The sequence below is a fragment of the Haemaphysalis longicornis genome, unplaced genomic scaffold (assembly GCF_048455015.1).
Source record: "Haemaphysalis longicornis isolate Haplotype H1 unplaced genomic scaffold, Haemaphysalis longicornis Haplotype H1 scaffold_2, whole genome shotgun sequence".
NCBI lineage: Eukaryota > Metazoa > Arthropoda > Arachnida > Ixodida > Ixodidae > Haemaphysalis > Haemaphysalis longicornis.
Window position 1 is genome coordinate 156,889,677 of NW_027526295.1, and position 12,943 is coordinate 156,902,619.

Here is a 12,943-nt window from a genome sequence, read left to right on the forward strand (position 1 = left end):
TCCGCTCCGCATTTGTACACAGCGTTCCCCTCCCCTCCCCCCCACCGATGTCTCGCGAAAAAGCAGTGCATTTCGCGTATAGTTGGTCTAGTGAACCCTACCTGGGGCGGTATTCTCGTAACTGTCCCTTTTGAAAACGTCCCTTTTGCGTCCCTTTTATCGTGACGTACTTCCGGTTAAGAAGTGGACGTTGGCAGCATGGAGGAGAGTTGGCAGCAGGTTTGCCGCGCTTGCGTTACGTCACTTCCGGCTGTTTGCTTTTAGCCAATCAGGGCTCGCCAAAAGGGACATTTTTGAAAGGGACGCAAAAGGGACAAAACTCGAGAATACCGCCCCTGGCTTAAGTTTCGACGAACGTCTTTAGCATGTCAAAAGCTGCACTGTTTTTTTTTTTTTTCATTTCTGTTAGAGCTAATTATTATGTTTCTCAATTCCGCACTTTCACGGCATTTTTTCCCCCCGTGGTTTCATTATTTTCCCCTGGTTCTTACTATGTGTGGGCACATATTTAACGATGCACAGGCTTGGAATTTAGTTAACATTTTCGCATGGTTTATATTCTTATAACAGGCATTAGTTATTGTCCGGGATTGGGTAATCACATCCCCGAAACACATTTTTCTGCGACGTACATATTGAAACGAAGCCGCGTTCGTTGTCCACGCTGCAAAATGAAGCCAACCTCTCATTGTGCCAGTATGAGGTCTAAACGAGGGGACAGTAGAATTAATTTGTGCCTGATGTTTTGGAGGTGGCATGGGTGATATGTTGCTGCCGTCGCCGACGCCCGGAAGAGCGGCGACGAAGCGCGCAGAACCGCGTCCCCGGGTAGCTCTTGCAGGCGATCGCGTGCTCTACGAAGACGCAACTGCTTTTGAAGTGACCTAAACGTACTCTTTGCCTAAATACATCACCATAACAAGTTTTTTTTTAGGGCGCGGAAAGGCGAAAAGATGCGAAACAGAACCAAAACACTGCACGAGCCCCTATCAGCCACGCAGCGCAAATCCCGTCAACGCCGCGGAGAAGCGGCGGCAGGCGGCGCAGCGATCGCGAAGCTCGAGGCGTATAGCTGATGTACGATATCGCTCCGCCTAAGCGACTGACCCGGATGTCAACAGGCGCACGCTTTTTGAGAGGAGATTGCTGTAAATGCGTGATATTGTCTGCCTTTTCTCACGTAGTTTACTTGTCATCGCTGCAGTAGTTTACAAGCCTATCAAGTCCAGAAATTCAGGGAAACGGCTCATGCCATGTTGAAAATATTCCCGGTAACCACTACTTGCGCCATGCGGAATATTCACCAGCTGCAATGATGAGGCACAGAGGCAACTTTTCGTTCACTTTTCGCCCACATTATCAGCTTTTTTCCCGCATGAGCAACTTCGTTTGCCCCTCGTGTTGCGTTTCATAAAGCAATTAGAAGTGGTCGCTGGAGCTACCCGCATCGCGCCTGTGGCTGCGAGATGCGTTTTTGCATGCAGAAAATGCCCCGTGTGGTTCACGCTGATGCTTGCATAGACGGTTAAGCTTCGACAGAAACAGTGCACCAGCCGTGCATGCGCGCCATGTTTTCGTTTGCCAGAACCATTTCCCACGGTTAGCCCTTCATTTTAACCGCGCATTTCGATGTAGTGAAGTTTCAATGTAACAAAAAAAATTACGAATTTTACCGACTTTGTTACATCAGGGTTCGACTATGTGGTTCTTGCCGCCAGAAGAACCACTGAAGCATGAAAAGCACGTACTGAACCTCCCAAAACTTTCGCTTAGGTACCTGAGAATGCTACAAAAAGGAAGGAAAGATGGTGTGCATCGGAAGCAAGTAATCAAGCCATGTCGATGCTCTTGACAACTTTGAAAATGGTAGCACGGTCTCGCCCCAGGCTTGTCTCTAGTTGCCCTGAAGCAAAAAGTGGCTGTGACTCTGCATTGACCACAGCTGAGGCTGTGAGTGGGGCACTGCGCTGATCAGTCCGCTCATTGCTTCTCAAAGGCCCTTGGTGACAAGGATCAACTCAGAGTTTGTTGTTGAGGCCAGCACTTTTTTAGATGGCAGAGAGCTTGGCCGGGCAGCTCCCGACTTAAAGCCCTACCGACATTTTTGCAGAAAATATGCAGCGGCTTCGGCGAGTGTGTTTGCGGCCAGTGCAAGTGCCTCGAGTCGGATGAAGAGCGCTACAGCGGAATCCACTGCGAGGACTGTCCTGTGAGTGGTCCTCCATCCATGCTCTTTGGAGTTTTACCCCCTACCCCTTAACCTTTGATCTCTGTCTTGTTCTCTCTTGCTTTTCTTTTTATTTCTTTCTTTGGGGGTTCATGGTCCATGGGGCCCATGGAAAAAGGAAAGGACAGGCAAAATGAAAAATTTGACATATCATGTGCTTCTTTCTCCATTTTAATTTGTTTATGAATTTGTTTGGGACATCCCCCTGAAAATTACACAGGGGTTATTAGTCTGATCTGATAAAGCAAATATGTGTGATGTGACCAGTGTGAGTTTATTTTTTTTGCAAGCTTCAACTCTCATCAAGGGGATGGGCAAAGAGAATGAAGGGAAACAACGTCACGTGTGCAGCCGGTAGCGTTGGTCCTATTGCCTGGGCCCTGCCACCAACAGAGCGTACGAAGGCAGTGGCAGCATGTGACAGTTGCTCCACTTCTCTCTCTCTCTCTCTCTCTCTCTCTCTCTCTCTCTCTCTCTCTCTCTCTCTCTCTCTCTCTCTCTCTCTCTCTCTCTCTCTCTCTCTCTCTCTCTCTCTCTCTCTCTCTCTCTCTCTCTCTGTTTCTTTCTTTCTTTTTTGTTTTGTTTCTCAATTCAACGCAGGTTATAACCAGATCTATGCTTCAACACTTAGCACAGTGAAACCTTGATTATATGTCTACCGGTTATGCGACAACCTGTTTCTTACGATGGATCATGGCGGGCCTGGCAAACTCCTCACACGAACAACGTGCTGAGTTCCTGTTTACATGATTACATGATGTAAAAGTACATGCGCTTCGCTTAATACAATGGCTCAAGTGCTTGGAAAGGCCCATAGAGGATGTGAATTGGATGTCCTTCCCACCTCTCCTGCTGTCTGTGTTGTTGTCTCACTCTGTGTATATGTTTCTCCAGTGATGCACTACTCCACCTTCTTCCTCCCATTTCTTTTCAGCTGTCTTTTTCCCCACTGCTAACCTCGTTGTGCCACCGGCTTTTTTTTTCTTTCTTTCTTTCTTTTTTCCTCTCGCCTTTCTTTCCTTCGTCACCTTGTACTGTCATTTGTTTCAATTTCATCACCAGCCAGCAATTTCATCGCTTTGCTGCCAGGTCCCCCTTGCTCTTTTTTTTCTGGGCTTATCTCGGGGAATCCACCTGCAACACCTGCCTGCGCTTGTTTTCTCTGTTAGTTGGTATTCGACTAAGTAAATAGAAAATGCTTGAGCAGTAGATTGTGCATGTGGCCTTGATTTGGGCATGTCTCTGTCATAGTGTGGTATACTGAGTGCAGTGCTCATTTTCTCAGGTCCCAGGGCACATGTTGTAAGCAGTGTACCTGACATATGGAAACAGTGTGGTCAGGCTCGGGGCCATCAGTAATGATGTGGCTGCCCCCCTTTCGGAATCCTCTTGCAGACTTGCCCTGGCAAGTGTGAGGCTTTCAAGGACTGTGTGCTGTGCCAAGTGTTCCAGCTGGGACCGTACAACGAGGAGGAGTGCAAGACCAAGTGCGAGTTCCTGGCCATTCAGGCACCGCATATTGAAGGTACACAGCCCTCAGGTGCTCCTTGCCATTTGGCAGCAGCATTGTGCAGGTTGAACTGCAGAGGGGACCTGGCTGCTTCACTGCATGCAGCGCAGTCTGACATTTATTTATGAAATGCTCTAAACAGCCACCTGTAAGCCAAAACTTGCCTGTTAGCACATATTTCCCCGTGTGTTGTCATTATCGGCTTCTGAGTCCAATGAGATGTCTGTAGCCTGCTAATAAAGTGTTCAAAGGATGATTTTAAAGTCTTACATGCAGCTATTCAAGTATAAACCGTTTGAAAGTGCATTTATTTAGCTTGATTTTGATATGTAAAAGTACGTTTCCTACTGAACAGTTTTTGTGAAAAAACATTTTCACTGAAACCAACAAAAAAACAAGCGGCGTTTTTTTTTTTTGAAGGCAGTGAACTATTCATCGTGCGAGGAACAGCTTGATGAGTGGTCCTTCCCAGTGCACTCATCACTTGTCATGGTGTTCCTCTGGAAAAACAGTTAACCCTGAATTCTCGTTGACCAGTTTCCTTGCATTTGGAGCTTTGAGTCATTTGGGATTGCTTGCTTGAGCCAGGTTGTCTGTTGTGTCCCCTTTCGACAGTGACCGAGGAAGGTGAGAAGCTGTGCATCTTCCGGGACGAAGACGACTGCAAGTACACTTTCATCTACAAGTTGGAGCCCAGCAACGATTACACCGTGCGGGCCAAGAACGAACGAGGTGAGCCAGCAGGCCACTGTCAGGGGACTGCTTTCAACGTGGTCAACCTGTGGACTTGCCTTTTCTTCTTCTTCTTCTTCCTTGTATGCATCTGCATCTTGGTGATCAGCATAAACAAAAAAAATGTGGTGTAATTACAGTTAAACCTCGATATAACGAAGTCGTACTTGGGGCCGCAAATTTCGTTAAATCGAGAATTTCGTAAAATCGAGGTTTCGATTTTACAGTTCATTTAACCAGTTATTGGGGTTTTAACACTTTGGCCCTCGCCAGGCAACAACTGCTATGTAGTTACCTCTCCAATTAAAGCGAAATTTGTACTAAAACTGGCCGCGAAAATTGTGTGAATTAAGAGTTTCAACACTTGGGCAATGGAATTCGGATAGTCGACGGTAGTTCATGTGTCATCGTAAAACCGGTACTTTTTCCGCAACGCCTCATTAAATATGATAGCAGACTAGGTTTCCACTTTTTCTTTTTTCATTTCGGTCACTACTAAATGCCGCTGCAATTGAACCCGCGTCCATGTCCCGTGAACTTCACCCCGCCGAGGTGCTCGTTCGAAGTTACGCCTCTTTTCGTCCATTCAGTGGTAGGCTTAGGCGCGGCGGGCCAACAGCGGAAGGCTGCTATGAAACTTTCGAAAGACTTTTTTCATGTACAAGGGCTCCGCAGTATGGGCGCGTGATTCAACCACAACACTCAAGATAAAACCATGATTGCGAGTTGAGCGGAGTACACGCGGACCGCTTCACTGTGTGGAGCAGCGCTTACGTGATCCGGAAAGCGGAAAGCTTACATTAAAAATCTTCCGGCCAAATTCGATTAAGCAATTACTTTTATGCCCACTGAGCCCTTACGAAACTGATTTCTCCGCACCGCAGCTGTCTAATGAACGCTGGTGAAACGAAGATGACCACGTTCAAAGAGGGCAATTTATTGCCACCAGCACTCGATGTTCAAGCCGTAGTGAAGAAGTCCGTAAGCAGTGCTTGGCGTTTCTTGACCAGGGCGGGCTTTACGTGACGGTCGTATGCTGGCAGCGCTAACAAGGTCTTAAACATTCGTGTGCACCTGCGTGCCTCCGCAGAACATCGATGGCATCCATCACACTTCGGTGGCTGTCAGTTTCACCGAGCTTCCTCAGGCTCTTGTTTGGAACACTTTTCTTTCTCTTGGAGTGCTCATGCTGCTTACAAGACTCACCTAACGATGTACGAACAAAATATTAATTTGGTTATCAGCGAGCACAACCTAGCGCAGCAGCACCGTGAGCAATGACGCGTAGAAAAAAAAAGCTTGAAGTAGGCTTCGGTAGCCTAAGCATAGAGGGCGCTGGCGTAGGCAACGATGGAGACGTCAAAATAGTGGCAGCACTATTAAACCGTCTATGACCACTAGCGGTTTGTGCAGCTTCGTTCTTCGCTTTTAATTGTTGTTAACCGTAGATTTCACCGCTTTTCTTTCATTTTAGCCTTCAAGAGTCAATTTGAGTACTGAATTTTTTCAATGTAGGGCCTGAGAGGCAAAATAAAACGTGCCTCGACCGGAATTTCGTTCTTCCTTTCTTGCCGTGACTTTGTTAAATCGAAAGCGCCGCACAAAATTACTTCGTAAAATCGAGACAAAAATACATGCATTTAGCAAAATTTTGTTAGAAAACTTGAAAAAATTCGTTATATCGCGAATTTCGTTAAATCGAGGTTCGTTATATCGAGGTTAAACTGTAGTGTGTGAACTGTATTGAATTCAGTCAAAATACCAGCGTATTCTGAGCAACTGAACCACATGCTGAGTGACTGAAGACGACAAGACAGAAGTGCTTCGAGGGAGCATGTGGTAGCTGGAAAGGAATATCTAGAATAAACCTTTTGTAGCACTCCTGTGGTGCTCGAAGGTTTCACGTATGATAACTGCCTGGTAGCTCTTTACTTAATACACTTGATTTGCTTTTTCATTGCGGTTCCATATCAGTACAAGCGTGATTTGTCTGCAGCATCAAAAACACCAAGGTGCTAGGAAAGCAGGCAAATCTTCCTTCACATTTTGTCCCTCTATATGTGTTCGAAGTGAAACTTCCCTCTTGTCATAGGCACTACAGGGAAAGGTATACATAACCTCTCCTGCCTGTGTGACCTGTGACCTCCGAAGGTGTCGGAGGCGTCATGTCCAAGATGTAAGCTGCCTTATCAGTGTTGATTTCATTATGAGGAGGACCAGGCAGGGGACGGGGAAGGGGGGAGGCTAGACATGCATCCCTTAGTCATGTGGTCGAAAAGCTGCCATTGTTCAATGAATCAAAGGGGCTTTTCATTCAAGACCACGTAATACGTCACTCTGTGAGAGTAGTATGCTTCTCATGGAGGCAGAGTGCAGTGAACAACCGAAGCAGCACCTGTGCCATTTACAGATACATGCGCCATTGAAAAGCAGGAGACACTGCCGTTCAGTGCAACACTGACTGCCGAGTTGTTGCTTCAAAACGGTGCTATACGCCTATCTCGGTGCCTCACACTGTCGGTAACGTCGACTTCGTTCCCTTCCCCTTCCCCCTGTGCAGAGTGCCCCGAGCCGGTGGACATTGTGGCCATCATCCTGGGCGTCATCCTGGGCATCGTGCTCATTGGTCTAGCCCTGCTGCTCATCTGGAAGCTGTTCACCACCATCCACGACCGCCGCGAGTTCGCCAAGTTCGAGAAGGAGCGCCAGATGGCCAAGTGGGACACCGTGAGTGGCTCACTTCTCTCTCCTCTCCTTCTCCCTGCCTTCTTTTGGTCCTCGCGACGATTCAACTGGGCACATTTTACGACGTACCGAAGAAAACGATTGAGTTACGAATACCCTTGCCTGTGGGGTTGAGTTTCAAAATGGTTAGCTGGGTGAGTTTTTAGGTGTTTGCTTTTAGGAGTTAATTTTAGTTAGATGAGTATTTGGGTGTTTGCTGTAGGAGTTTGCAGGATTTTGGAGGAAACTAGCGTGAAGATGAGGAAGGCAAGAAGAGAGAGAAGACAAACCCTCTCTTCCTGTCTTCATTTTTTGTGCACTGGTTTTGTTCAGAAACGTACATACTACCATTTATTTGAACCCCTCCATCGCATTCGCCAGTGCGTAAAGGTTTTACAGCATGTCTGAATTTATTATTCCTTATTACGCAATGTATTGGTAACGCTGGTGGAAGGTTGCAGAGCATGACTGATGTGTGTAATTTTTTTTAGGGAGAAAACCCCATCTACAAGGGTGCCGTTTCGACTTTCAAGAACCCCACATATGGTGGAAAGCAGTGAAGAAGAAAAACACAGGCTGCGGAGTTGGTACAGCCGTTCTGTTCCCTGCATTTCCAGGAGAACGAAGTAGGGAATTCTTACCGTCATTTTCTTTGTCCCCCCCCCTCCCTCTCTCTCTCTCTCTCTCTCTTGAGTGTTTTACCATGTGGTCGTAGATGACTGTCCCCATCCTTCTCATTCTCCCTCTTGACGTTGTGTTGGTTGTGTCAGTTCCTCTAATTTATGTTCATAAGTGTGTTCTAGTGTGTTGGGCAAAAAAGGAAAAAAAGGACAGATTTTATTGCACAAATGTATGAGTGACTTTTTTTTTTTAGCAGCTTTGAGTTGCTGTTGTGGTACTTTATGGTTCTTTAACTGAGCTGAACGATTAATTTCCTGTATCATTATGGACACAGTCTTAGACAAGAGCCTCGTGCAAAGCGGAAACGATCACCCTCTGTGTGAGGTTGTGTCATCTTGACCACCAGGAAAGCGTGAAGTACTTGACGTCCGCTACTGCCAATGACTTGCTTACAATTTGTGGTGCTAATTCCAGGAAGCAATGTACCTGCAGATGTGTCTGCATTGAACAAGTTAGAACCATGTGCAGGCCAGATAGCCTTTTCTTAAAGCTAATGTCGGGCTACTGGCCATAAATCAGCGAGACTTCTTTCGTGTGAACCACACGATTTTTTTTTTTTGCTTTGGGAATCCTTATTAGTGCTCAGTTTATCTATTCTGTACTTGCTCGTTTTAAATACCGTCCTGTTATACCAGTGTCCCCCGAGGTTGCCAGATTCACATCGGTTGACATTTTACGAGTTAAATTGGCGTAGTCCTTTGTTACCTCTTAACGTGCATTTGGCTTTGAGTACTTTACGTATGCCTTCCACAATTTTTTGTTCGCGTACTGTCATTTCGTTGCACAAAGGTGAATGTTTAGTGCCGATGGTTCCGAGAACTTTGTTACAATGACTGCGCCGATTCTCATGCCTTGTTACGCGCCATATTTGGGTGCGCACGCGCAAGCACTGAGTGGCCTTACATAAGCACGCACTTTGCAATTCAATTGCGGCTTTCGGAGTACAAAACCATTTGCTTTGTACTGCTTTTTAACATTTATATGTGACCTGTACATGTGAACGCTACTTCCTGCCACTCACGGAACTGCCTGTCAGACAGAAAGCCTTCTTGTTGGGCTAAGTTTGCGCTCAGACGACTGAGTCGGTGCACAAGCAATCCAAGTGTAGTCACACTGTTGAGCGAAGACCTAATCATCTAGCGAAAGCATCTTGTGTCACGTAGTGTCTCAGTGTCAGAGAGCTCAGTCAGAGCTTTTTGTATCTATTTATAAACCTTGCATATATGCGTGTTTAGAAATGTGAAACCATTCAGTTACCCTTTTGGTTATGTTGTTGTACTCTTCTGAATATGCTAGCTCGCTCGCACAGTCTGTACTCATTTTGTTGCTGGGTTTTAGTGCTGTATTACTTTCGTTATCTTCTGTGTGTGCGGAGAGAGAAGCCTGTGTTTTCCTAATGCAAAGTACATATATATATCTATATATATAGACCTAAGATAACTACTGCCACTCGCACGAGCGCAACAACGTAGAAACAACAAGCCCAAATTTGTTGTACATAGTGCCTCGCTCTTAGGGAAAAGATGGAGCTGTTTCTTCCACAAATAGAGCATGCCTATAAGACTCGAACTGTTGTTGCCATTGTATTACTCCGAGCATGGAAGGGACATCTTGAGCGCTCCTTTATATGTGAATGTGCAATACACCACCGGAGAAGAGCTACTATGTGCTGTGCACGGTTAGCTATGTGTGAGAGCGCACCCACTCTATCAACAAAGGGTGCTACCCAGCACTGTGTTGTGCTTGTTATTGAAGCGAGTGAGTACTTCTTGACCTTACGGTGAATAACGCGTTCATCCACATACAACACGCAACGCAACTCTGTTTTGGAATCGTTTTTCTTGGAGTAAAGGTTTGATTTTAGCGAATATGGTGTTGCTTCCTCCTTTTTTCACTTGCAGTACTGCTCTTGGAGCTGCACTATCAAATTTTCCAGAGCAGGGCTTTCATAGTTTTGTCTTAATACGTATTTACTGGAGGGAAATGTGGTGCTAGTGCCTCGGTGGCCGTGGTGCAAGTGTGGCATCATGTACTGAGGATAAGCCGGACTCACGAGCAAGCTCGACAGTTGTCCGTGGCTGCAAGAAGCCTCGTTGAGAAGCTATTTAAGGTCAGTTTATCAACATAAATGTACAGCTCTCAAAGGATTAAAGAAGTTTTTAAAGCCATCATGCTATGTGAACAGGAAAAAGACGTTCCTGTTGCTTTTGTTGTTGGAAGTGATTGGAAGCAATGTCACGTACCAGGCCATGTAAAAATGGAACACTGTCAGCTCTTAAGGTATGGCCGCACAGCACGACAGTTTTTAATATCTCTGGTATACTTTAGTGTGAAACTCTGATGGCTTAGTGCACAATTTCTTCCGTCATTATAGCCACATGGGAGAGTGTAACTTGTGTAATAGAATGGCTTGAGCATCACTAAAATGTTGGTCAAAAATTTATGTTCTCTTCATGACACAGCTGTAAAGAGTGCACTTTTTCACTCTTTTCTCAATAGCAAGAGGTAGCCGCCATGTATTTGCCTGGAGACTAGGGCAGTAGATATATCAATTAGCACAGACAATAAATGATGTACAAGATGGGCTAGTAAAAACAACTGCAGCCTCGTACTCTTAATAATTCGTAGGAGGACATAAATAAAAACGTACTTGACCACCTAACAAAGAGGAGACTTTAACTTGTATGCTTTATCAAAAATCCCTATTGGACAGCTTTATGCTATTGAGGGGCCTTGTGTAATTGCCACACCTTTCTCTGAGCAACCTCCTCTCTTGCAACTTGTCAGCAAGGTACAATGCTGGCTTGGCATCTGTATCATTATATTTAATTGGGTGATTACAGTGTTTCCCCAGCATCCTTGTGCTTTAGTTTAAACATTGCGGCTCGGGATAACTTTTCTTACTGCGCACTTTAAGAAAGTGGACGACCAGCATGTGGGTTTTCGGTGCCCCCAAACTCCCGTTCAAATCCCACTGGGGTAGCGTTCAGCAGGATTGTAGCCACACCGACGTCTAGCATTGTCTGCCTCGCTGTATTTAGGTTCCTGATGGGCATCATGGTAACGCTTGCTGTCTGCGGCCCGATCATTGTCAATGATGTCCACTTGCCACATTCGGGCCCATTGCCACCTATTTTCTTCGTAATGAGTAAGCTTTGCGGTGCAACGCACGATGTGGGAAAGCCAGCTTATAAAGACCAAGCTTGCACCAATCACCTTAAAATTGGCCTCGCTTCTAAACGCAAATGCATTGCTGGGGAGACATTAATAGCGGGGAATATGCACGCCATCTTATATCAAAACATGAAGCGCCAGAGGCTAACGGGGCCAAAGGGAGAGGGTGTTTGCAGTAAAGAGGAGGGGAGCGGCTTTTCTTTGTCTACACATGCACGCAAAAAAAAAGAGAGAAAGTTAGCCTACAGCATCTCTGCATCAGAAAAAAAAAAATCACTTCCTGAAGTTCACGCAACTGTACAGGGAGACCCTTGCCACTGTGCCGCTGCTGGAGCTTTGTGCACAAGCGCTGTGCAAGCCTAGCTGCAGTAGAGGGTGTCAGTGTATCTCGCGCTCTGGCACTTGGTGGCTGTGCACTACATGATTGGCAAATTCAGTGCCCCCCCTCCCCAAGTGGGATAGTACTGATTCACCTGTGGTAATCGCCAGAAATCTGTAAAAGGCATTTTATTTTCAAAAATTTGTTCCCGTACACCTGCCAGCAACTCGAATAGTCTGAAAAGAAAAAAAAAAGTGAAGTGTAGTACTATCAAATTAGTTTTTAGGCCTTTCCAGACCAGTCTTGCTGCCAAATATAAGGAGTGGCCGAGTCCAAAAAAACTATGCACTGATTATTCTGAAGCTACAGTGTTATGGTAGCAAAGAGATGACTCAAGGAGCACCCCTCACCCCGAAATTATAACCTGCTGTTTCCCAGTAGATGTGAACATGTGGTGGACACATGCCAAAACATTCCCTAAAAAAAAAGCCCAAAGCATAGTGACAATTGTCGCACAGCCCCTTTGCGTCCTATTGAACTTCTTAAAGGGATACTGAAGGCAACTAGTGAGTTGGTTTGAACCGAAAGTCTGACCTTCCCATATCCATGTTGGCGTTGATTTGGGGCCGAAAGATGTCTTAATTGCTGAGAATCGCAAATCAAATGCTGATCACATGGGATGCAAACAGCGACTTCAGTTTCTTTGTGCCTAAGGGTAAACCTCAAGCAAGCAAGGCAGCGGTGATGTGAAGTAGTACAGCAGCAACCAAATACAACGCTACCACAATCCGAGCGGTTTGGTCAGTTTGTCGAATCGGTAAGGCTTTCTCGAACTCTCACATCCTTTGCAGGTCCGTGCCACTATGCTATGCTAAATGTTCCTTCGTGGGACCCGTGAACAGTTGACGTGTTGTCAAAGAAAAACGCGTCTTTTTGAGGCCCCACAAATATTGGCATCGAACCAACTGCTTGTGCATAGCTCGCACATTTCCTCGAAAAATGGTATTGCCAGCCCAAGTATGGATGAGTAGCGCCATCCAGAGGCAGCCAGAAAAGATGTTGCGCACGCCATATATGATCAAGCACTTCCGGTTCAAGTTGCGCGGTATAGCCAGTGGCGGTGGCACCTGTTTTCACGTCTTCGCTATTTGCCATGTTATTTTTAAGAAAAGCTACGCGTGCGAGTGGTATATTTGTGTTCTCAGTGAGCTAGGCTGTAGATCTAGAGCGACTTTTTTTTTACTTCAGTGTCCCTTTAATTGTAATGCCTAAGGGGGAGAGGCTTCTTTCATTAAGAATTTTGGGGGGGGACAGTTACACTGGCTTGTGTCCCATTATCAATTTATTTCTAGCTGATGTTGACCGTGACAAACCCTTGAGTCGCTACAAGCCTGCACAGTGACAGCGACTTTGGAAGAAATTACTCCTGCAATTTAATATCACACAGTGCACAAAAGCAGTCAAACCAGACACGAGCATTTCTCTAAAAGGTGGGCCTTCACACAAGGCTCACACAGCTTTATTTCTTTCCTCTGCAGAAATACAAACATGCATGAAAAAGTGTTTGCATTGCAAA

At 45.9% G+C, this 12,943-nt stretch overlaps 1 protein-coding gene across 4 annotated transcripts in view; it reads left to right on the top strand.

Annotated features, from left to right (window-relative positions):
• The window catches only part of Mys (position-specific antigen beta subunit myospheroid), a 34,574-nt gene extending 24,832 nt beyond the window's left edge, over positions 1-9,742 (top strand). For all 4 annotated transcript variants that reach the window (XM_077698490.1, XM_077698492.1, XM_077698493.1 and 1 more), the window contains 5 exons: positions 2,111-2,209; positions 3,623-3,752; positions 4,353-4,469; positions 7,030-7,196; positions 7,685-9,742. In XM_077698490.1, coding sequence (XP_077554616.1) covers positions 2,111-2,209; positions 3,623-3,752; positions 4,353-4,469; positions 7,030-7,196; positions 7,685-7,753 — 582 coding nt within the window. In that variant the 3' untranslated portion in view covers positions 7,754-9,742. The remainder of the gene's footprint in view (positions 1-2,110; positions 2,210-3,622; positions 3,753-4,352; positions 4,470-7,029; positions 7,197-7,684) is intronic.
• Positions 9,743-12,943: the final 3,201 nt, after the last annotated feature.